General features: G+C 43.1%; 1 protein-coding gene across 1 annotated transcript in view; it reads left to right on the plus strand.

The window, feature by feature from the left end:
- Nucleotides 1–25,444, plus strand: part of AIFM3 (AIF family member 3) — a 103,722-nt gene that overhangs the window by 40,454 nt on the left and 37,824 nt on the right. Inside the window, exons 4-10 of the mRNA XM_075898215.1 lie at nt 5,367–5,476; nt 10,640–10,749; nt 13,019–13,063; nt 14,387–14,483; nt 19,403–19,515; nt 21,031–21,117; nt 23,450–23,541. Coding sequence (XP_075754330.1) covers nt 5,367–5,476; nt 10,640–10,749; nt 13,019–13,063; nt 14,387–14,483; nt 19,403–19,515; nt 21,031–21,117; nt 23,450–23,541 — 654 coding nt within the window. The remainder of the gene's footprint in view (nt 1–5,366; nt 5,477–10,639; nt 10,750–13,018; nt 13,064–14,386; nt 14,484–19,402; nt 19,516–21,030; nt 21,118–23,449; nt 23,542–25,444) is intronic.

Genomic DNA, 25,444 nt, shown 5'->3' on the forward strand with positions numbered 1-25,444 from the left:
CCAGAGCTAAACAGCAAAGCTGCACGAGTCTATGAAATGTGGCACGTTATGAGCTCAACAATTGCACATATGCTTAATTGCAACCTTGTGCTTAAATTGGTTTCCAATCAGCATGGCATTTAAGCATATGCTTATAGCAAAGCATGTATGTTACTGCTTTGCTGCATCAGGACCTGTGTCCTTATCTATTTTTTTTAAACTGTTCCTTTTTTCTCATTAGCTCTTTCCCTTTGACAAATCCAAGATAATCTGATGATCTGCAGCCAGTGCAGTTTATCTTTTTAATAAGGGTATTATTATCTTCCTTCAGTTTTAATAAGACACTACTCATCTTTAATGGTTTTGGATACATGAAATTCTTTCATGTTCTGTGCAATCGGCTGTGGAATTCCAGCTATGGAGATCCGATACTTATTTCCAGTAGACCTTGTCTAGTCTCCTTCAGTTGTTTCTTTAATTATTTGTAAGTTTCTTTATTTGCGAAGTTCTCAATTTATCCTTTTAGCAAACTAGTTTGAGTAAAACAAGTATGTATGGCATTCATGCAGTAGGCCCACATACCACTTCTATCATGTCTTGTTTTTCTAGTTCATCTAGTTCCTTGTCCATTTATTCTCTCACAAAGAATGGAATTTTCTGACTTATTTGTGCTAATGGAAATACCACCTTATGTGCAGTTTTACAGCCCTGATTTTTAATGTAACAATTTTCATAATGGAAAAAAAATCTTCCCCAATAATAGATAATCAATTGGGTTTTTTTTATTTTGCCATGAATGTGTTTTCATCAACATGTGCCACTGACTGATACTCTGACAGATTCCACCATTGCTTTCAGTTGCAAATGGATATCATAGGTTGAGAAAGCCTTTAATTTTAGTGGGGTTTTGGTGCCATATCTGAGAGTAGTCTGATTCTGTTACAAGAAGCATAGTTGTAGTTGTGTCCCTAGATATTAGAGAGACAAGGTGGATGAGGCGATATCTTTTATTTGTCTCACTTCTCTTGGCCCTGCTTACTTGGCGCTTTACATTTTTTCCCCTAACAGTTTTGTTCATATTTACTTCAGCTTTGGGAAATTGGCCATTTTAAAGCAGTAAGTATGAACATGCCACTGGTCTGGACTGTATTCTATTTCCACATAATTAATGTACACACTTACCTTTAAGCAATGGCTAGCTTCTAGTTCAATAATAATTTCATCTTTTAGTGTCAAAATGATATTCAAAGAGAAGTAACCGTGTTGATTTCATTATCAGTTGTGGTTTTTTTAAAAATGATCTATATATTTTTTGAAATTACAAGGACATTAGTCCAATCCCAAGCCCTCTATCATATGTCTCCCCATTGAAATCCCCCATGAAAACACAATTTTTCTTTCTACACATGATAAATAGATGTTTAAGAAGCATCCTGTTCTCTTATCTGATTTGGCATATCAATATTCAACCTATCAATATTCCATCGTGTACTTTCTCAGTTAGAACATTGATCCAAAGGCTTTGCAGAACTGGCACTTGTGAGCCAATTACTGTAAAACAGGTAATCGCAGATTTGACACAAAGCACTATCCACTTCTATTTAGCTCAATCTATCCTTCTTGGAGGCAGCTAATTAAGGAGAGTCTCACCTGTACAGGAACAGGCAGGGCCTGTATAAAGCTAGGTACTTGGGGAAGTAGGCTGCAGTCACCAAGTAGTGGGAGTTGGAGACTGGCAAAACCAGAAAGGGGGAAGCCTTATGTGTAGGAAGAAGCACAGAGAAACAGTAAAAGGTTTTGGACTGCACAGGGACTCTGGTTGCTTGTTATAGAGTCTCTGGACTGGAATCCAGTGTAGAAGGTGGGCCTTGCACCAAGTTTCTGTATTTGCTTCAAGCCATCAGATGCTGATGATTATCTCTCTCGGGTCAAATGGTTCTTTAGGGGGGCTGTAAACCATTTCTCTTATCTTTTCATATCTTTGGAGCTGTTATTTAACAAGAGCTGTGGGCTTGGTCTGAAATAAAATCCAGCTGAAGAATGCAGCAAGACTTCGTTCCTTTTGCATGTGGTGAAACATGAAAGTTCATTGATCTCTTTATTCCATTTATATCATGGTTACTGCAAGGTCCAAACATGTCATGGAGAGGGAGCAGAGTCCTTGAAGCAGTCTGCAGTATGTATTTAGCAATAGCCCATACTTCTGCTTAGGGCCCTCTCACTAAGATATCTAAACATGTGCCAAAAGGACTCTTCTAGTGGGACAATTCTTGTGTAAAGGCAGGCAGGTGCAGAATCCAACAGGTGCTCCATTTTGTTGCACTTTGGGAACAGCTGCATTCTAGCTAGGAGCACAGGAGAGGTTGGATTCATGAAGGTATTCAGGTGCCTAACTTTCAAAAATAGGCCAGCAAGGAGAGCCAGGATTTACTGCATAAGAAAGGACAACATGGGGGAATCTCCGTGTGATGCTTCCTTGAAACCTGGGGTTAGCTGGGACTCCCCAGCTGATCTTGGGTTCAGGAAAGTGTTGCGGGGAACCCGAGGTCAGCTGGGGAGTCCCCAGCTCCAGCAGCATGCAGCTAGCATGGAGCTCAGGGTCAGCAGGAGACTGTGAGTCCCCCATCTGACTCCGGGCTCCATGGCTTTGAAATGCACAAGAGCCTCTGCTGGGGACTCTTGTGCATTTCAAAGCAGGCACCCACGTGAAGCTTGGAGTCATCAGGACTTCCCACTGTCCCTGGGCTGTATGAGGTGTTTCACATTCCTTCTCTGAAACATACAAGGGCCCCAGCGAGTGCCCTTGTACGTTTCAAAGGAGGAATGTGAAAGGGCCCATCAACTAGTTGATGGAAATTCCATTGACTAATCAATTAACTGCATTTTAACATCCTTAGTTTGGATTATACTCTGGTATGTCAGGCCCGCTTTATAGTATTTCACAAGAACAAAGCATTACTTCCTCTTCAGCCTAAATTTCTACCCAAGATCCTAACTCCACCTTACCCAGAGTATTCAGTTTTTATGAAACCCCATGCTTCACCTGAAGAGACTTCATTTCCTTGATGTTTCCTTCACTGGCTTTTACCTGCAAAGAACCAAGTCCATCAAAGTCTCTCAAGACTCTTTGTTATGATAGCAGAGAGATCCTGTGGTCAGGCTGTATCCACTCAGGGTGTGTCTGCACTGCATCCTTAGCTTGAAAAAAGCTACACAATTTGAGCTATGCAAATGACATAGCTTATTTCGAGTTAATTTCAAAACAGCTTATTTCATAATTTGGCTCTGTCTACACAGCGCCAAATTTTGAAATAAACCGCTATTCCAAAATGTCTCTTAATACTTATGGAACGAGGTTTTGAAATAACAGGCTTGTTTCAAAGACACAGACTAGCTATTTTGGGATACCGGAAGTATCCCGAAATAGTGCCGCAGTGTAGACGTGCCCTCAGAGAATTTCTAAGTGGGTTTCTGGCTGCATCACCAAATGCTGCAGACTAGCTCACCTCCCACATCCCAGCCACATAATAGTCCACTTCACAAGCATGCGAGTCACTAGAGTGGTGTTCCAGGAAGTGGTTTCATTGCAGGACACATGGGATGTATCTACACTGCAGGGCATAACTCGAAATAAGCTACGCAAATGGAGCTACGTCAATTGCATATCTTATTTCAAAATAAGGAGCATCTACACAGCACTTATTTTGAAACAGAGCACCCTTCCTCTGACTTCCCTTACTCCTCATGCAATGCGGGTCACAGGAGTCGGAGCAAGAAGTCCTCCAGCTTGACAGTATTTCAAAATAACTGCCTGCGGTGTAGACGCAGACTAAGTTTGAAATAATGTTGCTGTGTAGTGTAGACGCAGACTAAGTTTGAAATAATGTTGCTGTGTAGACATACCCATGGAGAGCAGACACTTACTCCATATACACGTTACCTAGACATCATGCATCAGCCTAAGTTGCTGCTTTGAATGCAGCAGTGGGATCTGCAATACTACACACATCTTGATTGCCAGCTTCCTGGCACCCACCTCCAATCTGAATAACACTTGTCAATCTCCTGTGTGGACCTGGCACTCAAAGAAGAGGCCATTACTTACTGTAACAGGAGACTCCTTGAGCTGTGTGGGCCCTATCTGCATTTCACTTCTCACCTTCCTTCCACTCTGCTGCAAATCTAATGAGATTCATAGTGAAGCGAGGACTAAGTAGACATCATCCTGAGCTGCTTATTATACCCTCACTCAAGAGCATGAGGAGAGCTATGAGGCATGTGCACACCAACATACTTATTTTTCAAAATTGCAACACTCAGGCAGATGGTGCACATGCATACTATGGATGGAGTACAGTTAGAGACCACACATCTTGAAAACCCTTCAGTTGCAGTAAGTAGCCTCTACTTAAAGCTAAACACAAATCATTAGCTAATGCAAAAGCTTGAGGCTGACTTTCTAGCACGTGACAGCCAGAGTGGATCAGAATGTACAGTTGTAATAAACTCTAGCCTAAAGGAGAAAGGGACAAGCTAGGTCTGGGACTTTGGTAGCTTTTGAAGTGACCTCAAAGACAGTCTGATCAGTTGCATGTTGCAGGACCCTAGCCTCACGCTGATTAAAGTGGCTGGCCAGAACAAGGCCTGCACACTCTGCAAGAGCATTCCCAGATTAAATGGAAATAGTATCAAGTAGAGTTCTTACTGTTGCGTCAGTTCCCTACGGGCAGATCCATAGAAAATGGGAGAGACTCCCCCTGATGTCAGTGGGCTTTGGGTTGTGTCTATATTGAGGCTATATCTAGACTGCAGAGTGTTCTCTGGTATCCTGGAAAAACTCTGCCTCATCCAGGGAACACGTCTGCTTTTTCGGAACAGTTTCCGAAAAAGCAGGCACATTCTTTTGGCATCTCTGTATTCCTCATTTTATGAGGAATAAGGGATGTTCTGAAAGTGGAGGTTTTTCCAACATTTGGCCCCATGTAGATGGGCCAAATGTCGGAAAAGGCTTTTTCAAAAACACAAGAGGAAAAAGGTATACAAATTGTGGTTCGCAGTGTAGACATAGCCTGAGGAAGCAGTCCAGAATGATTTCCTCTGGGGACACAAGTGCCACTGAATATGGAAATCACTGTCTCTAAACAATGGGCATTAGCAAAACACCAGTGAACTTTTCAAACAATTTTTCATACCCATTTGTACTTCTGTAGCACCTTTTTTAAGCATCAGTGACTCTTTTTTAAAGAAAGTGAATTGGAGAATCCAATAGACCATAATGAAACTGATCACTTGTATTTATAAGATTAAATGGGAAATAGTGATGATAAATAATAGTAATAATAAATATTTGTGATGTGTATTATGCTTCTCATGTTTTTTGCCTTCAGGATGCGAGAAGTGGACCTGGGTTGTGGGAAGGCTCTGCTGATCAGGGAAAATGGAGAATACTATGCAATGGGACACAAATGCCCTCACTATGGAGCCCCACTGGTGAAAGGTTAGTCTGCTCTCTCTGGGTGTAAGAGTATGAATTAGGCATATTCATAACAGATGATGGGCCTACAAGCAGACAACTCAGCGATTTGGTATCTTTCACTACATTGCAGAATTTTTTGTTCTGTAGAGACATCCTGCCTTTGAAGTACACATGCATGTATAATCAAATACAAGGATCAAAATCTTCAGCATTCTGCCCCGATTTGGTCTGCTACCAGATCACATGCTAGCCTATGCAGTACATCTCTGATTGAAGTCTCCTGAAATAATGTTTGAAGAACAGAAAAAAAATTATGATGGAGACACTGTGACCCCCATAGTTAAGACTCAGTTTTAGTTTATACTTAAAGCAGGAGTTGCACCTCCTTCTTATTGCATTAAAAGTACTAGTGCTCATGTGTGATGTGCTGTAAAGTTTGAATTTTGTCTGGATTTTCATGTGTTTCTGTTTCCAGATCTTAATCTGTTAAAAATTGTCCTAAAATAATTTTATATTCTGAGTCTCTTGACTTTTAAAAGCCACAAACTGTAATCAGTTAAAAGTCTATACATGCTGGGCTCTCTGGATGCATGCCATTGTTTTAATTAACAAAAAGTAAATGTTGTTAATGTTTTGTGATAACTGAATTTTGGGGATGACTGTTGGCCCATGAAGAGTTTTCCACATTGACGATGTCTCTTTCCAGATACGCAGTATGTGGGAGCCTTTTAAATGGTTTAGGAAGTGGTATAAACCTGCTGTTTGATATAACTGATAAGTGCAAGTTGGTTAGCCAAGGGGCAACTGGGTGGCATCAGATCTTCTGCTCTGCCAAAGACCAGGATTTCTGTGAAGCTGTTAATGCAGTTCAGATATGAAGTGCTTCAGCTGGCTGAGTATTTGCAGGTTGCTGTGCTGAAGATCCTGTTCTCTGTGAAGCCATTCAGATAGCTCCAAGAGCTGCTAATCTCATGAAGCACAAGCTGCAACTGTTGACAATTCTGTTCTTTGTAGTGCTGTGTGGCCAGGTCTAACCAGTGCTCCCGAGCAGGAGAGTCCTTTCCAAGGAGCAGAATTTGCAACACAGGTCGCTTTAACAAAGACCAGGGCCTTGAGGAAAGTGTCTAGCCAGTTTATAAATGGACCCTGGACTTCATGAAAGGAGCCACTTCCCTGCTAAAGTTTCCCTCTTAATCTTAAAAACCAGGGGAATTAACACAGTTGACTTTTCCCCCAACAAATTATGTTCATCTATGTATCTGACAATTTCATTCTTTACTATAATTCCAACTAATTTCCCTACTACTGATATTAGACTTATTGGTCTGTAATTACCTGGACCACCTCTACAACCATCATATATATAGTAGCCCAATGTCTGTGACTCTGTAATGCTGCAATGCTGGCTGTTCCCTCTGGGCAGCGCTGTTGCCTGAGTCACGTCCTTCGCCTCCCACCATGGCACTCGGCTGACTTCTGCGCCGCTCGGCCGTTTGGGCTCCGTGGTCCCCCGAGTGAGAGGCAGGAGGGGGAGGAGAAGAGAAAGAGAGACAGAGAGAGGCAGGAGGTGAAGGTGGAGGAGAGCTGAGGTGGGGGGGGAGGAGGCAGTAGGAGGAGGAGAGAGAGAGACGGAGTGAGAAACTGGAGGCTCAAGAGAGAAGACCGACGTGGAGGAGAGATCTGAAAATCCTGTCTTATGATGGGCTAATTGGCTAGTTGTTAAATATTGGCGTCACATTAGCTATCATCTAGTTATTAGGTACAGAAGCTGATTTAAAGGATAGGTTACAAACCATAGTTAATAGTTCTGCAATTTCACATTTGAGTTCTTTCAGAACTCTTGGGTGAATGCCATTTGGCACCAGTGACTTATTACTGTTAAGTTTATCAATTTGTTCCCAAACCTCCTCTAAAGATACCTCTATCTGGGACAGTTCCTTAGATTTGTCACTCTAAAAAGTGTTTTTGGCTAGCTGTTCTTCAATCTTCTTTTTGGCTTTTCTTATTATATTTTTACATTCCCAGAGTTTCATGTTCCTTTCTATTCTCCTCACTAAGATTTAATGTCCACTTTTCAAATGATGCCTTTTTGTGTCTCACTGCTTTTTTTTCTTGGTTGTTAAGCCATGGCAGCCTTTTTGGGTTTTCTTACTGTGTTTTTTTAATTTGGGGTATACATTTAAGTTGGGCAACTATTAAGGTGTCTTTGAAAAGTTTCCATGCAGCTTTCAGGGATTTTACTTTTGGCACTGTACCTTTTAATTTCTGTTTAACTAACCTCCTCATTTTTGTGTAGTTTCCCTTTCTGAAATCAAATGCCACAATCTTGGGCCGTTGTGGTGTTTTTTCCACCACAGGAATGTTATATTTTATTATGTTATGATCACTATTTCCAAGCAGTCCAGCTATATTCGCCTCTTGGACCAGATCCTGTCCTCCACTTAGGACTAAATCAAGAATTGCCTCCCCTCTTGTGGGTTTCAGGACCAGCTGCTTCAAGAAGCAGTCATTTAAGGTTATTCTATGATTCTATGACCTGACAGGCCCTTTGACAAGGTGGGTGGGCCATCTCTGCACTCCTAAAAAGGGTAGAGTTTCATGCAGAAAGGGCAGTGCCAGCCCAACCACAGCATTTCCCCCCTCCCACCCCAGCATTGCTTGGAGCATGCTATGTGGCACTCTGTTAGCATTTAAAGGCCTCAGGGTGCCACTGCTGTTGGAACCCGTGTCCCCCTGGCATTGGCAGGCCTGACTATACCTTGGCTCCAGGAGACAGTGGTTGGGGCATCAAATGTCAGGGCTACCAGGGGCACAGAGGCCACAGAGATGCTTGGTGGAGTAATCTAAAGGAGCTGGGTGTTTTGTGAATTCCAGAGAATGGTAAGGCTTAGAAAAATTAGGCAGGCATGTAAATTATTCTTCCTAAGATCGTATTCTCTTAAATGCTTTGGTTCTAAATGGAATAATAGAATCCTAGGGCTGGAAGAGACCTCAGGAGGTTATCGAGTCCAGCCCCCTGCCCAAAGCAGGACCAACCCCAACTAAATCATCCCAGCCAGGGCTTTGTCAATCTGGGGCTTACAGCCCCTAGGAACAGAGATTCATTCCCCTCCCTACGTAACCCATTCCAGTGCATCACCACTCTCTTAGTTAAATAGTTTTTCCTAATATCCAACCTAGACCTCCCCCACTGCAACTTGAGACCATTTCTCCTCCTTTCGTCAAATGTCACCACTGAAAAGAGCCTCTCTCCATCCTCTTTGGAACCTTCTTCACGTAGTTAAAGGCTGCTATCAAATCCCCCCTCACTCTTCCTTCTGCAGACTAAAGCTGTTCCCCACTCTGGCACAATGAATGCAGAAGTGGGAGCCTGCAAAAGCAACCTCCAAACCTCACCTCTATAGGCTTTGGTACAAAAACTTCCCCGAAAATCTTAACACCCGGACTTTGGGAAATAAAAATCATAAAAAAACCACTGCCACCACCCAAGTATTACAAGAAAAACCAAGAAAGAGATCACTTGGGAAATCTCAGCCCTAAAGTAAAACCAGGACACAAAAATTAACCAATACCAGGTTAAATAAAAAAGAAAGAACTCTTATTATCAAAAAAATACCCCAGTTACAAGCGTAGTTAGAATGGCTAGATGATAACAGTCACCAATTAACATACTCATGGAGGATTCCGCCATGGTCAAAACTTAGTTGCAAAAGAGAGGAAAACCCATTTCTAACAGCAGAGATATCAGATCCAAATTCCCAAACCAGAAAACAATAAAACCTGACAGATTTATCTAGACTTTACCCTACTTACACATCATGAAGAGTCTTTTTCTTGGAGAGAGACATGTCTTCTGTCTCTAAAGGTATCTAGAGAGCAAAGTGGCTCAGAGACAAAGGAGGGAAACCCAAAAATTCCTTTGTCAGTTTGAAATCCCTACCTGCATTTCTATTGGCTGACTGCTACCTGGCTAGGTACAGGGACATAGTTAACTCCTTAGTCCCCAGGCTGCTGGCCAACCCTCATGGTTATGACACCCTCAGTCTCTCCTCATAAGTCAAGTGTTCCAGCCACCTAATCATTTTGGTTGCCCTCTGCTGGACTTTCTCCAAAGTGTCCACATCCTTTCTGTAATGGGGGCCCCAGATTTGGACCCAATATTCCAGATGTGACCTCCCCAGTGCCGAATAAAGGGGAATAATCACTTCCCTAGATTTGCTGGCAATGCTCCGCCTAATGCACCCTAATATACCATTAGCCTCCTTGGTTATAAGAGCACACTGCTGACTCACATCCAGCTTCCCATCCACTGTAATCTCCGGGTCCTTTTCTGCCAAACTGCTACTTAGCCACTCTATCCCCAGCATGTAGAAGTGCTTGGCATTCTTCCCAAGACTCTGCACTTGTCCTTGTTGAACCTCATCAGATTTCTTTTGACCCAATCCTCCAATTTGTCTAGGTAATTCTGGATCCTATTTCTGCCCTCCAATGTATCTACCTGTCCCCAAAAACTTAGTGTCGTCTGCAAACGTGCTGAGGGTGCAACCCATCCCCTCATCCAGGTCATTAATAAAGATATTGAACAAAACTGGCCCCAGAACTGACCATTAGGGCACTCTGCTTGAAACTTACCATCAGCCAGACAGGGAGCCATTGATCATTATCCGTTGGTCCCAACAATCTAGCTAGCTTTCTACCCACTTTATCCATTTATCCAATCCATACTTCTCTAATTTGCTGGCAAGAATACTGTGGGAGACCATGGCTGGTTAGGTGTGGAAAGACAGTGAGCGTGAGCTGGGGAAAGAGCTCTGTCTTCCAGGGGAAAAGCAGAACTACAGCAGAGCCACACACAGAGCTTGGAATTTCTAAATGATCTGTCCTAGAGAATAGGTTCCTTTCACTGCAGAAAGCATTGGTTAAAGTTTCTGGGCCTTGTGCAATGCAGAAGATCAGACTAGACAATCATAGTGGTCACTTCTGGCCTCCAGCTCGCTGACTATATGTTGAAATGCTTTTGCACTGCACTGTTACTGGTCCAGCACAAATGGGGCCATCCCTGATCTCTGGCCATCAGTAACTTTGTCTGGGTGTTGCTGAACTAAGAGCTCACCAGGATTGCTAGGAAACGGGCGGGAGGAAACTATGGAGAAGTATGACTCACTCCTGCCATGCCTTTTACAGGAGTTTTATCCAAAGGAAGAGTACGTTGTCCCTGGCATGGTGCTTGTTTCAGCATTGGCACTGGTGATATTGAGGACTTTCCTGGATTGGACAGCTTGCCCAAATTCCAGGTAAGATCTTCCAATCTACGGAGAAATAAATGACTCATATGGGGGTGGGGAAAGTGTTTTCCTTTCCAAGTGCAGAGCTGGAGTGTCCCAATTGATCCCACTCATTGCTCCCTCCTCTACTTGACCCTCATGATTGCGACTGCCCCATTTTCCTTGCACCCCTCTGCAAGTACCTGCCAGCTCCTGACACGGCCAGTCAGTGAAGCTGCTATTTGGGCAGGCAAGCTGCCCAGCCTGTGGCCTCCCCCATGCTCTACCCCTGCTCATCCAGGGCATGCATCCTCCCCACTGTTTTCTTCTTCTGTTTGCCCACCAGTTCTAGCCAAATCCCTGAACTAAATGGAGCAAATGACATGGGGGGAACGGGGGACTCATTTCAAAAGAAAATGAAACATGTTTTCCACTGCATGCCAGATTGTGGAGACTGGACTTGAAGAAGGTACCTAATTAAAAGTGCTAAATTAGGGAATAAAAAAGTCACTCACAGATTTTTTTTAATCTATATCTATACACACACCTTGAGATTTGCTAGAGATTTATTTTCAAAAACTTTGTAGAAAGGGCAAGTCAGTTGTTCTACTGAAAACAACAGTAAATATTGAGGCATACAAGGTGCAGTCCTTCTCTGTTTTACATTTTCTTCATTGGAATTTCTAAGCTGATTTTATGAAGACTTAAGAGTACATTTAAAATATAAAGCAATCATTCCAGATTACTACATATTTAAACTCACTCAAACAAAGACATTATTGTAAATTAATAAGTCAAAAAGGTTTAGTGTGTTCATAGCAAAGTTCACTGCTTTTAGGAAAAAGGAATACTAATTTATTTTGTGTGCTTTTCATAATAATAGACATGTTTATGAAATTTCACTATATGATTGTTAAAATATGCTTCCAAAGATTTTAGGCATAACAGCACCTTCCCTTAGTAAGGTACTGTTCTTGGTAGAGGGTTCTCTTAAATAGTCAGAAGTAAAAGGGAAACTCATTTGTCCAACTATCTGCAAGAAAAGGAATGTTTTCCCTGTAAGGACTCTCTTCAGCATGGGAGAAGAGGGTGAAAAGACTGAAGGGATGAATAGTAAGGACAGAAAGACTTTGGAAGCAGGTTTTGTGCTATAGTAATTAAAATGCATATATTAGATGAGGGTGGTCTATTGAAAAAATTATTTAAAAATATATGTCTGAAGTTCCAAGGATTTGAGGCTAAAACTGAATATTGAAGATTATGCATCTAAATATCTATGGAAGGATTTTTTTAGAGATGTAATTTTCATAATGTTCAGCAACAAACTAATGAAATATTTAAAGCAAATTTTAAACAAAGGTCCTCTAGACATAGTAATGCATAACTGATTCTGTCCATAAATTCATGGTTGGCACAAGCCTGTTAAATGGTTTCATTATCACTTAATGGCTCTTTCACAGGTCCAGTGTTATGCTAATAGGTCTGGCAAGCTGCAAGGCTTTTCACTTCTAAGTTAAAAGATCCACTAAGGATGTGCAAGCAGCAGCAGTCTGTTGTGGGAGCCTTCAGGAATGGTCAGAATAGGGATAGTAAGAAGGGAGAGGTTGTGCACTAAGACCCAGGGAAGGCATGCCTCCCCTTGCCTGCTGCCCATGCCTCCAGGTTAAGGAGGAAGGAGAGAGGGAGAGAAGAGCTTGTTACATAAAGCAGGGGTGGCCAACCAGTTACAGACGAAGAGTCAACATAGTGCTAGATACACCACGAAGAGCCAAGGGGGAAAAAGTTGTTGAGGCCACCATGTTCAGTCGAGTAAAAAGAAAAAAAACCCACAAAAACAAAAAGCCACGAGTAGAGCGGCATTGCCATTTTATGGCAACCATTTTAAAGGCGGCCATTTTGAAGCCTGCATGGGACACTGCAACTCCATCTCTGTCTCTTTCAGAGCAAAACACGCTGCCCCTTTCAGAGCCGCGAGTGCAGGTGCAGGAGCTGCAATTTTTTCTTTGGAGAGCCACGAATTGGCCACTCCTGACATAAAGGCTGCTGCTGGTGAAAACCAGTGGGGTGGGGAGAGAAGTGGGGAGGAAGGGTGTCTAGGTGCCCCCCCCCGGATATGGTGGTGCTGAGAAATACAGCAAATGGTGCAATGTGTCTGAATGGACAGAACCTGTTTTGCACTGACTTATATGCAATTCAACATTGGCTAGCACAGAATAGATAAACAGGCAATTTAAACCTAGAGATTCTAAATATGCGACAAATATGTTCTAAATATTCTAAATATGTCTTCTCACCTCAGGTGAAAATTGAGAAGGAGAAGGTGTACATCCGAGCGAGCAAACAGGTGAGGGCAAGAGATTCCATTGGTATCCAAATAGAGGGGCGGGGGACTACAACATGCCAAGAAGCAAAGGAGATTTGATCCTTTGGCCCACTGGTTAGGTAAACAAATGTCCAAACAGCAAATAAATAGATCATCCACACTTCCACCCTGCATCCTTACTGCTACGATGGGGTTCAACTTACTGAGGTTATCTCCTGTCTTCTAGTGAGTTCCACAAGGACTGCTGTAGCATTGCATTTAGAGAATGCTCAGATTTGCAACAAAAATGAAGAATGTGTACAGACCACACATAAGGCCCACCAACATAGAACTCTAGAAAATATAATCTATGAGGGAAGATTTGCAAAAAAAAGTTTTTGTTAAGCCTGGGGAAGAGAAGATTGAGGGGGGGACGTAACAGTTTTTAAGTACACAAAAAGCTGTGAAGAAGAAGAAGAAGAAATGTTATCTTTATGGGGATAGGACAAGAAGCAATGGGTTCCAATTACAGCAAGGATAGTTTAGTTGGGACATTAGGGAAAAAAATCCTGTCAGGGTGGTTGAGTGCTTGAATAAATTGCTTATGAATGTTGTAGAATCTCTGTTATTGGAGATTTTTAAGAGCAGATTAGACTAACACCTGTCGGGGTGGTCTAGACAATATTTAGTCCTTCCTTGAGTGCAGGGGACTGGACTAGAAGACTCTCGTGGTTCCTTCCACTCTTACTATTCTATGGACATTTTACCTATTAGGAGCCATGTTCTGATATCTACCCATGTACATCTAAGGAGCTCCAGTGACTCCAAGATTTGGCCCAAACTTACAGTTGTAGCTGCCAGCACGTGGACAGATGATTTGTGATGCCTTGTTCCATCTATCCAGGTTACACATGTGAATGTTGGGATTTGACACCTTCCTATCTCAGAATAGGTGTTTCACCCAACCATTCTGTGCTGAGCTCTTAAATCGGCAAAGTAGGGGACGTAGGGTGGCAGAAGTTAACTTTGCTAGAACTTGCTGGTGAATAATTGTAAGGCCATTGAGCTAGCACAGCTGCAGCTTTGTTTGATACTCAAACTTTCTGCCCTGGATGAATTTGTGGCTGGTGATGGATTTATTTTTCACCTGCCTTCTGGGAGTGGCTTAGTGACATGCCTGGAGGAAAGATTTTATAGTCTTATAATGCTTTTGTTGGATGTGAGTTTGGAATCCTCTTTAGCCAGTATGAGGAAAGCTTTCATCTAAGCTGCTTTACAGAACAACTCTTGGCTCTTTGCATTTGTACCTGGCAAAGTTAAAACCTTGACCTATTAATGACAGTCATCTCCTTAATTGTTATTCAGGCTCTTCTGACACAAAGAAGGACAAAGGTTATGGCAAAATGTATCTCCATCAGCAACTACAGTATCAGTAGCACCAATGTGCTGATCATCGGAGCAGGTATTGAGATGTGCCCACTGTCAGCAGCAGGTCTGTCATTACATGGCAGATATAAAGAGAACAATTAATAGTATATATGTTAACTGATGTACACTCGTCATCTTTCTGGTATTGTGTGGATACACCCATCCCACTGCCAGTCTGGATACAAAACTGTCCATTCTCCTAATGTGGATGGACCACATTCAAAATCCACCTACCTAGAACTATAAACTAAGCCATTACACTAACTATTAGCCTGGGCTAAGCAATAAGTCAGCCTGACTCCATGTGCAACACTCACATGCTCCTAATTTATAGACATTTGTTCCTGAACTTTGAGGAAATCTATCCCCAAGCTCCCACCCTGGGTAAATAATTACCTCTCCCATTGCAAGTTTCTCAACATATCTCTTCACCACAGAGTTAGCCCAGTGATTCATGTTCTTGGTTTGTATTGAGCTCACACACACCAACTCACCAGAGCAATGGATACATTCTGGCTACGTCTACATTGGCCGCCTATTACGAAATAGGCATGCTAATGTAGAACTTTGGAAGAGGCAAATGCGCGTAGGAATAAGAGATCCTCCAGAATAGGGCTTTATTCCAGAGGATCGCGCCAGTCTGGACGCTTTTCTCCGGCTTATCTCCAAGCCGGAAAAAAGCGGCGGCCATGAAAATGCAAATGCCGCGGGGGATATTTAAATCCCCCGCACATTTGCCTCTTCCCAAGTGCTACATTTGCATCCCTATTCCGTAATAGGGGGCCAATGTAGACGTAGCCTCTATGTATAAGTAACCCCTAATTCCTGTACCTGATATGTTTTAATTCTCCCTCTCCGTAAAAACAGCGATTTCCTCCTAAACTGCCACCAGACTCCATAGGCACCTTTCTGTCTAATCGCCACCCCAGCTACTAGTTCCTTAGCTACTTCCACACCCATGCTCCTGAACTGCTACTAACCTCCACTCTCCCAGGCTTTATAAATGCAGATGCAATATAACAGGTGGTCTGGGTGCAACACTGCGAGGGTCAAATCAGGGCAAATCGCTTAGCACCAAGGCTACTTATAGCCCAAGACTAGGGCCCTCCTCTATAAAGTAGCAAACCAGTCACACAGAGCACACCAGCTGCCCATCTAGCCAGCAAGAAGTCTCACAAGCAATCCCCTTAGACATTCCAGCGTTACCTGGACCGCAAGCAGTGTCATACCTTACACAGGTGGGAGGTTATGAAAAACAGTATCACCAACCACAAAAAGGTTCCCAAAAGACACTGGGCTGTTGGTGAAGTTAAAGCTGGGGAGGCAAGTCCCCAGCCCCTTCAGCTGAGGGCCCCCTCCCATGGTGAGTGAAAGAGGACAGGTACACGCATGCCACTCTCCAGTCCTGGAGCATGGGGAGGGTGGGCAGTGCACGACCCAAGCCTCCTCAGCCATAACTATGGGGAGGATAGAGGGCATGCAGCCTGAGCCTCCCTGGCCTGGGGCATGTGCAGCACTCGACTCCAGTCTCTCCAGCCCCAGAATATGAGGAGAGCAGGCAGCACGCTCTAGCCTCCCTGGCCTCCAGTGTGTGTGTGGGCGGCGGGGAGTGAATGCTGAGGGTAGCAACCCTCCACCCCCAGAATACCTATAATAGGCATTCTTAGGGTGGAGTGTGGGCAGGGCCAGGCTGGTGGTTGAAGAGGCCTTTCCCGGTCTAGCATACTAAACACCCATGCAAAGGACCAGCCACAGTGCCAGGTAAGTTTACACCTCAGATTTTACCCACAAGAGCACCCGGGGCCAATCCTCTAGCAGCTAAAATCTGAAGATTTGTTACTAAAAAGAAGGAAAAGGTTGAGAATAGAATTGCTAAAGAAAGCACATTACATACATCAATCTCCATGTTCCTGGTGCAGGCTCTTAGCAGAGATGTAACAAACTGCCAGCTTAAAAGTCTCTGGAATGCATCCTATCTTAGGATGGCTCATCAACAGACCCTTCCAGACTCTTTATCCATAGCAAAGATGCTTCTGAAGTGAAGGGGAGGACTGAACACAAAGATGGAGGACTCTCTAGGGGTATGTCTACACTACCCCGCTAGTTCGAACTAGCAGGGGTAATGTAGTCATCCGCAGTTGCAAATGAAGCCCGGGATTTGAATTTCCTGGGCTTCATTTGCATGAAGCCGGCCGGCACCATTTTAAAATGCCGGCTAGTTCGAACCCCGTGCTGCGCGGCTACACGCGGCACGGACTAGCTAGTTCGGATTAGAAACCTAATCCGAACTAGCTACTCCGTGCCGCGTGTAGCCGCGCGGCACGGGGTTCGAACTAGCCGGCATTTAAAAATGGCGCCGGCCGGCTTCATGCAAATGAAGCCCGGGAAATTCAAATCCCGGGCTTCATTTGCAACTGCGGATGACTACATTACCCCCACTAGTTCGATCTAGCGGGGTAGTGTAGACATACCCCAGGATCCTTTTATAATCTTGCCCATGAGGAGGGAAATCTATTGTTCTCCTAAGTGATAGTACCTCCCAAAATGGAGATGATCAGATGATCAACTCACCTGCCCGTGTCCTTTTAATGCAAACAGCCATATGGTGCCTGTGGGTCTGCAGGTTCCCAAAAGAATTTCTCAGGTGTTTATTGGCCACCCCAAGAGCCATTGTCCATGCAGCATAGCAATTCATTGCGTAACCACCCCTCACAATAGGTTGTCAATGCCTGCTGCAGTATCCCAGAGAGAAAACATTTTAAATGCAAGTAAAGAGCCCAAACACAGAACTTTACATATAAAAAGCATACATGTATATGGGCAGCAGAAACAGAATCAGCAAAGCATGAGCTTTCCTTAGACACCTCACATGGCCTACTTTGCACAGAATTTGGGGCAAACACACAACAGTGGGAGCAACATAGATCTGCATTTTTCAATCAAAATCCAATTATATGACAGCAGGTATATAATAGCAAAGCTTCTGGCATTGCTAGTCTGTCCTCTCTTCCAACAGGTGGGCATTAATTTTAAATTAAAGCTTTGTCTACAGTGAGAAAATGTTGCAAAATTCCTGCACCATTGCTCACTCCAGTTCAACGGCTTTGATTTTCACAACCAAGTTTTCTCCTGAACTAATTGATATTTGAACGAGAGCAGATCTTTTGGAAGACTTATGGCCTTTGTTATGAGGAGGTCAGACCAGGTGATCACAGTGCTATACCTCCAGCGTAGCTGACATACAATGCTTAGAATAAGTACTGCAGCCAGTATCTCCTACCTAGCTCTAAGTATGTTTAATCAACCATGCTTTAAACACCCCATTGCCACCAATGCCCCCAATGTAATTAACACCTGCCATGCTGAAATGATGGCAACAGTGAGGTCATTTTACAGAATTTCCCTAGTATGGACAAGGCTTTAGTTCCAAATTTAGTAGAACAAATTGAAGGAAGGGGTAGTTGTGTTTGCATTGGTACTTTGTAGTTTTCTTCAAATGCTTTTTGTGAATGCAACAAACTTTTGCTAATAAAAACCTTCTGGGCTGTTAAGTAGCAACAAACTTCATTGCTGTTGCCTTTCTACAGAGTCATGAGAGTCATGGTGTGTGCTCCCTTTCCAATGATGGGGATATTGATTATGTTTGCAAAGACACCATGGCTACATCTAGACTGCAATCTTCTTTCGAAAAAGAGCATCTAGACTACAACCAGTACATTTGAAAAAGCAAGCCACTTTTTCAAAAGAGAGCACCCAGGCAGTCTCTTTTGAAAAAGCACAGTTTGCATTACATAGCACCTTTTTTTGAAAGAGCACTTTCGAAAAAAGGTGTTATTCCTCATAAAATGAGGTTTTCCACTGTTGAAAAAACTGCCATGTTCTTTCGATTTACTTTTGAAAGAACACAGCAGCAGTCTAGACTCAGGGGAAGTTTTTTCGAAAAAAGGCCACTTGTTTCAAAAAAAACCTGTAGTCTAGACATGCCCCATTATTTCAGGCTCAGTCACAGGAGAGACCTGAGGTTGAAAATTTTCTACTTATTTTGCAAAGTTGCAAATATGCAATTAGATCTGGTTCAATACTATTTGGCAAAGACATTGTTCAGCATACGTTGCCATGGCATGACTATGTAATGGAACAAATACATTTTGCAGTATTTGATTATCTCTGGAACTAATCAAATCCCAGGCCACATTCCACTGTTTACTCCAATTTTGCTTAGCAGAGTAGAGCAGGGCTGTCAGGGCTATTCTTTGCTAGGCTGCTGGCCTCTTCATAGATTACAGCTTGTGGCTGTGTTTGTGTATGCCAGATGCCTGTGGTCTTCAAGATGCCATATGTAATGGAGGAAAGCCAAAGCACATCATGCTAGAGGACAAGGAGTAGAGCAGCTCCCTGCCCTGGGGGGCGGTAGGAAGAGATGTATAGAAGCCAACTTTGCCTGCTCTTCTTCAGTTGCATTTCCTATGTGCCAGTGTGCTTTGCTGGATAAAACCTAGATTCGGTCACCCTCCATTGGTTTCAAGGGGACTGTTCCTGGAAACGGACACCAACTGGACCCAAATGACTCGTCAGATAATGATAATTTACATAAAGAATGCATTTGATTATTGGCTTTTCCAGGCTTCAGCCCCTTCATTTTACAGTTCTCTTAATACTCCAGTTCCAACTCTGGTGAGCAGGATGGGAAAGGGGTTCAAACCTTCACAAGTGAGGAAAAAGTTCTATGCACAGACTACCCTTACTTCCAGTGGAGCCCACACACTGTGCCAAGTTCTAAGTTACTGCAATAGCACTAGGCATTTTTTTTCTTTGTTTAGTTATCTAAGCAAAAGAAATAAAAGGGTAAAGTAAAAAAAAATAAATTATGGAGCCCTTTACTGGATGGATGCTAAACTCTTCACTTGTTAAATAAAATATATATGTAGCAATCTTTGGCCTTATCTGTCTCAGGTGCTGCTGGATTGGTTTGTGCAGAGACGTTAAGACAGGAAGGTTTCTCCGACAGGATTGTAATGTGCACAATGGACAGACACTTACCTTATGACCGCCCCAAGCTAAGTAAGGTTTGTATCATCCAGAATGTTTCATATTCTTACCCAGCCGCCATTGGGCTCCCACCTCAGAGAGTATTTTTTTCACTGGACAGTGGGTGTTCCAGCCACTACAAATGTGACTGGTTTGTCCTTTTATTGAATTGAGGCATTGTTGATAAAATTAAATGCCAGGGAGTTTTGGAGTTTGTCACCCTTTTAGTGTGTGTTTTCAGAGGCAAACCCCATGAATCCTTCTCTTCCCTCATTCTAACATCATCATCTAAGACCAATAACAGAAGGAACTCGATAAAAGCTGGGGCCTCGATTTTCCAATGCATGTGCTTAATGACACATTTCATAGATGGAGGGTTGAATAAGTGGCCTCGTGTTCATAAGTTAAAATCAGAGAGCCCTACTCACTATTCAGTACTTTGCACAGTCAGGTTATCAAGGTCTCTAGGTAAAGAACCTATTTTAACAAACCTCAGATCAAATAGTGGAAGAACTGGGTTTAATCAATGTTTATACCTTGAATTCTTTAATATCTTCTTAGGCAGAAATACTTACAATGATAAAATGAAGACTGTAAATATAAATATATTTTAAAAGGAATGATATTCATGGTGTGAACAAAATACAAGGGCTGAGAGAAAATGGAATATGGGAAAGCAGAAAAAAAAAGTTAAGCTAAGACAAAATTTAACCTTCTGGAACATAGAGTTAAGATAATGTCTCCCATCCCAAAAGAACCTCCATCCCAGCTCAAAGGGACAGAGGCTATGTCTACACTATGGAGTTTTTCTGGAATACTGGAGGTATCCCAGAAAAACTCCCACATCCAGGGAACGCGTCCGCTCTTCCGCTTTTTTTTGCGGAAGAGCAGATGTTCTCTTTTGGAAGCCATGTCTTTCTCCTCCCATGAGGAAGAAGGGCTCTTCCAAAAGATGAGGCTTTTCCAAAATTTGGCCCAGTGTAGATGGGCCAAATTTCAGAAAAGCCTATTAAAAAAAACCTATCGGAAAAAAGATATGAAAATTGCAGAGCGCAATTTGTGTACGTTTTTCTGATAGATCATTGTAGCGTAGACAGCCAGAGTTAGGCACTGGACAAAACTTGACCCATCCCTAAAAACCTGCCACACATCCAATCAGTGAACACTGCAGAGTGTGCATATGTGTGTGCACTCTGCCGACATCAGCCCACCAAAGCCATAGTGTTGTGCTGCTGTAGGCTGAGTCCAAAACAGACTGAGCAGACTGGAGCCTATCACTACATAAGGCAGGCTTTTTAAATCCTTGATCATTCTCACAGGGTATGTCTACACTACCACCCAAGTTCGAACTAGGGTGGTTAATGTAGTCATACGAACTTGCAAATGAAGCCTGGGATTTGAATTTCCCGGGCTTCCTTTGCATGTTGCCGGGCGCCGCCATTTTTAAATTTCAGACTATCAGTGAAAAGCAATGTCATTCAGATTAAGAGGGATGTAATGTAATGAGAATTTGCAACTGTTTAATTGACAGCGAAATGGCTTCTTTGTTGCAGTCAATGGATTCCCACTCAGATCAGATCATCTTGCGCCCGAAGGAATTCTTCCGTACAAATGACATTGAGGTCCTGACAGAAACTCAGGTAAGAAGAACAACATTTGCATGCTATCCTTACACAAGATAGCATACAGTATGCATCTTGGAGACTCTGTCTAGAACACAGGGACTGTATGTAGCTGGAAAAAGCACACGCTAACTTTGCTAGCTGGCACTGTCAAATTACCTATAGAGAATGTTGCCAAAAGCTGCATTGGAGCCCTTGCTTCACAGCAAGATCCCATCTGGATGTTGCTATTCAAAGCTGCTGTTTGCTTAGCTAGCAAATAGCTGCAGGATGGATGCTCATTGTGTCTGTTCTCACACTGAACACATTCAGTGGCACCCCAGAATGTCTCGCCTGCATGAAGGCACCTAACTCCTGTTGAGAGGAAGGGCTTCAGCCCCATTCCTTCTCGTGGCATTTTCTATTGGCTGGCTTATGTGGTTGCCCACTCAGCATGATGGCTTTTATAAATCCCATTCTTAGCACCAAACTTTCCCTTTGCATTGTGTAGTGAGTATGAATATCTCATTGTGAATTCCACTATGGCACAGGGTGCCAAAATGCTAGGCACTGCAATGCAGCTGCCCCATGTGGATCTTGCCCCAGGTGTCTCTTGATTAGCATGGAAACATATAGACACTGACAACTGGCATAGTTTGTTTTAATTTAGCAGTGATTATTGAACAGTATCTGTCTCCTGACAGCACAAGGAACACTATATGAAATGACCTTTGAGGATTTAAGGAGGTCAACCCTAAAGTTGGTAGACCTCGCGTTGATGGAGAGAAATTTAAAACAACCAAAAGTGAAACTTGGAACACCAAGTACCATTGGAAAAGATTCAGAAAAGGCCAATGAAAATGATTAGGAGTTTGGAACAGGTCCCATATAAAGAGAGATTAAAAAGACTGGGACTTTTCAGTTTAGAAAAGAGGAAACTAGGGGGGGATATGATAGAGGTCTATAAAATTATGAGTGGAGTGGAAAAAGTGAATAAGGAAAAGTTATTTACTTATTCCCACAATACAAGAACTAGAGGTCACCAAATGAAATTAATAGGCAGTAGATTTAAAACAAACAAAAGGAAGTTTTTCTTCACTCACTGCACAGTCAGCCTGTGGTACTTCTTGCCAGAGGATATGGTGAAGGCTAGGACTTTTAAAGGGTTCAGAAAAGAGCTAGAAAGAATCATGGCAGTTAGGTCCCTCAATGGCTAATTGAATCTTCTTTTGGAGCCATGTTTCATAGTCCTTTGTTTTCATTTCTGTCTTTATGACTTGATCTGCAGCAGAGATTTTCCTCCATGACAGACAAGCTCTGCTCCAGCCTGACTGTCTCTAGGGATGCCAATGCCAGTGCCAACAGTGTACAGAATGGTGCAACTGCATCTCTGTGGTCAGTTCCCAGGGAGCTGGTGAAGGGATCAAAACCCCAAATAAATCCATCTTACTCTGGGTAAAAGTTTTAGACAGAGAAAACTCATAAGGTGTCCGTCTCCTTTTTCAATGAAAGAGATATATGTACAGTGGTCGCTTCCCCAGTAATTATTTACACTGGGCTTTATAATAAACAAAAGTGTTTTTAGTAAGTATAAAAGGTAAGGTTTAAGTGGTCAAAGGAGATTAAAGTAAGTTACTAAATTAAAATGAACAAAAAACCCCCACTAGTTTTAATCCACTAAGAAACTTGTTACATGCAAATTCTTACCCTAAACAGCTGTTATTATATCAAGTAAAAAGCTTTGAGACAGAGTTGATCTTTATTCTGGTCCAGGTCTACTGTTTCTTCAAAGTTCTTTGTATCCTCTTAGAGTGGGCCAGGCAGTTTCAAAGGCCAGATGAAGACAAAGGACTGATGGCTTCCCATTGCTTAAAGAGACTTTCCCCAAGGCCGAGAACCCATTGTTCACAGCTCCCCATCCCCATGGAAAAATACCTGGGTCAAGATGGATTCCAGTAGTAGGTGGCATGGTCATCTCATTCTAGGACCAACCACAATATGGGTTTACCAGACAAACATAATTACAGTATTCTCAGGTCACTGATATGAGTACTGAGTCATTATGTTTATAGAGCATCAATAATGGTCCTCACTGGCACATTTAAAATTATAAACAGATTCACACTTCATATTTATAACTTCACATACAAGAATGACACATCAACAAAAATAGGATATACAGATTCAGCAAACTGTGACTGTAAAATTGATATGTTACGTGATCTGTTTTGCATGAAGCATCTTTGAATTATGCACATTTCTATCCAAAAAACAATCTTCATAGAACATGGGGGTAGGGGGAGAGCTGTAACAGGTATCTCAATAAGCATCTCAGATTTTATCCTTTAATGTTAATTAGAAATGATTGCAGGTTGCAGCTGTGGATGTCAAGAACAAGATAGCTGTGTTCAAGGATGGATTTAAAATGGAGTATAACAAACTGCTGATAGCAACTGGAAGCATGTAAGCTACATACATACGTAATCCACACCAAGACAATTTCTACTCTTATCTATCTGTATATTTTAGAGTGTGCTTATCTGTCTGTGAGTCCATTTGTTCAAGAACACCTCCTAAATGGTAAGAGCTAGAGTCACCAAATTTGGTAAGCAGCTTCTTCTTACCCTAACTTAACTCTAGGTCAGAATTTGGTTGTGCCAGGAAAATGGGAAGTGCTGGGAATGGGACTGTTTTCCAGAACATGGAAAAGGAGGGAGCTGCTGTTCAGTGGGACACAATATGAGAGTGACCACTGGAAGCAGTGAGCCCATAAGAGAGAGCTATCCTGAAGAATGTCCACAGGGGGCAGCCATACCACTGAGTCAGTGGCCAGCAGGGCTGGGGCTCTGCCAGCACACCGAGTAAGTAGCCTTCCCCACCTCAAACCCTTTCCACCCTCCTGGCTCTTGGCCACTGCACTGGAGGGGCAGAGGGAGGGAGAGGGAGGAGGGAAGTGGAGAAAAATGGTGCCTTGTGGCTGGTAGAGTCGGGAGTGGGGGAGAGAAAACACCCCTCGTGGCCAGTGGAGCAGTTATGGGGAAAGAAAAGGCCTGTTCTAATTGGGCCCCCATGCCTTAAACCCTTCCCCAATCCTCATCCTTACATACCCCACCCCAGCCTCCTACACCCCACTCCCCACATTCTCAAGGCACCCCCACCACATACACACACACACACACACACACTAACAGCTCTGTGCCCTGAAGATCTGGGCAATGCCAGGTAAGTCCACTAGTGAGAACATTAGGGCTGCGTCTAAACTGGCAAGTTTTTCCACAAAAGCAGTCGCTTTTGTGCAAAAACTTGTCAGCTGTCTACACTGGCCACTTGATTTTGCGCAAAACCACTGACGCACTAATGTCCGAAATCAGTGTTTCTTGCGCAAATGCTTTGATGTTCCCATTCGGGCAAAAGCCCTTTTCCGGAAATGTTTTTGCGCAAGAGGGCTAGTGTAGACAGCTAAAAACTGTTTTGCACAAAAAAGCCCCGATGGCGAAAATGGCGATCAGGGCTTTCTTGCGCAAAACCGCATCTAGATTGGCACGGACGCTTTTCCGCAAAAAGTGTTTTTGTGGAAAAGCGTCTGTGCCAATCTAGACGATCTTTTCTGCAAATGCTTTTAACGGAAAAACTTTTCCATTAAAAGCATTTGCGGAAAATCATGCCAGTCTAGACGTAGCCAAGGAGTTTGTGGGTAGTTGTAAAGGTCTAAATTCAAAAGGTACTTAGATAATTAACCGCCAAATTTAGGGCCTAAATCCCACTTTAGGCTCCATTGTGACTCTCAAAATTGCCACTGAACCTGACAGGTGCCTCAACTCACTTGGCACCTACTTTTTTCTATTTAAAAAAAGACCTTGATGCACATGTTTCTGCCTCTGGGCATGCCTATGCTACCTACCTTCAGGTGTCTGAAGGCCTATCTCCCACCAGAGCCCCACAGCAATTTGTGAACTGGAGGCAGATAAACATTTGGGCACCTCATTTGTGTATGAGGCCCAGGCAGATAGGTGTCCTCAGAGCATGCTTCTTCAACTGTGCTTCTCAGGTGAGTTGGCACAATTCACCTCAAGGGCTCCTCAACTCTTAGCCCAGTGATTAGGGCATTCACCTGGGACATCAGATTCCTGGCTCATGTCCCTCCCAGCCTGACCACAAGGAATTTGAACAGGGATCTGTTGCCTCTCTGGTTTGTGCTCCAACCACTGAACTATGGGCTATTCTCTCGTGGGGCTGCTTAACATTCTCCTGCTGAAGCTATGCCACTATGGATAAACCATTAAAGAAACACTGGAGCAGCAAGACTGGATCCCAGGTGATGCACTAGCCACCAGGAGAGTCATGCACTCTCTCTCTGGCCCAATGA

This window comes from Pelodiscus sinensis, chromosome 15 (assembly GCF_049634645.1).
Source record: "Pelodiscus sinensis isolate JC-2024 chromosome 15, ASM4963464v1, whole genome shotgun sequence".
NCBI lineage: Eukaryota > Metazoa > Chordata > Testudines > Trionychidae > Pelodiscus > Pelodiscus sinensis.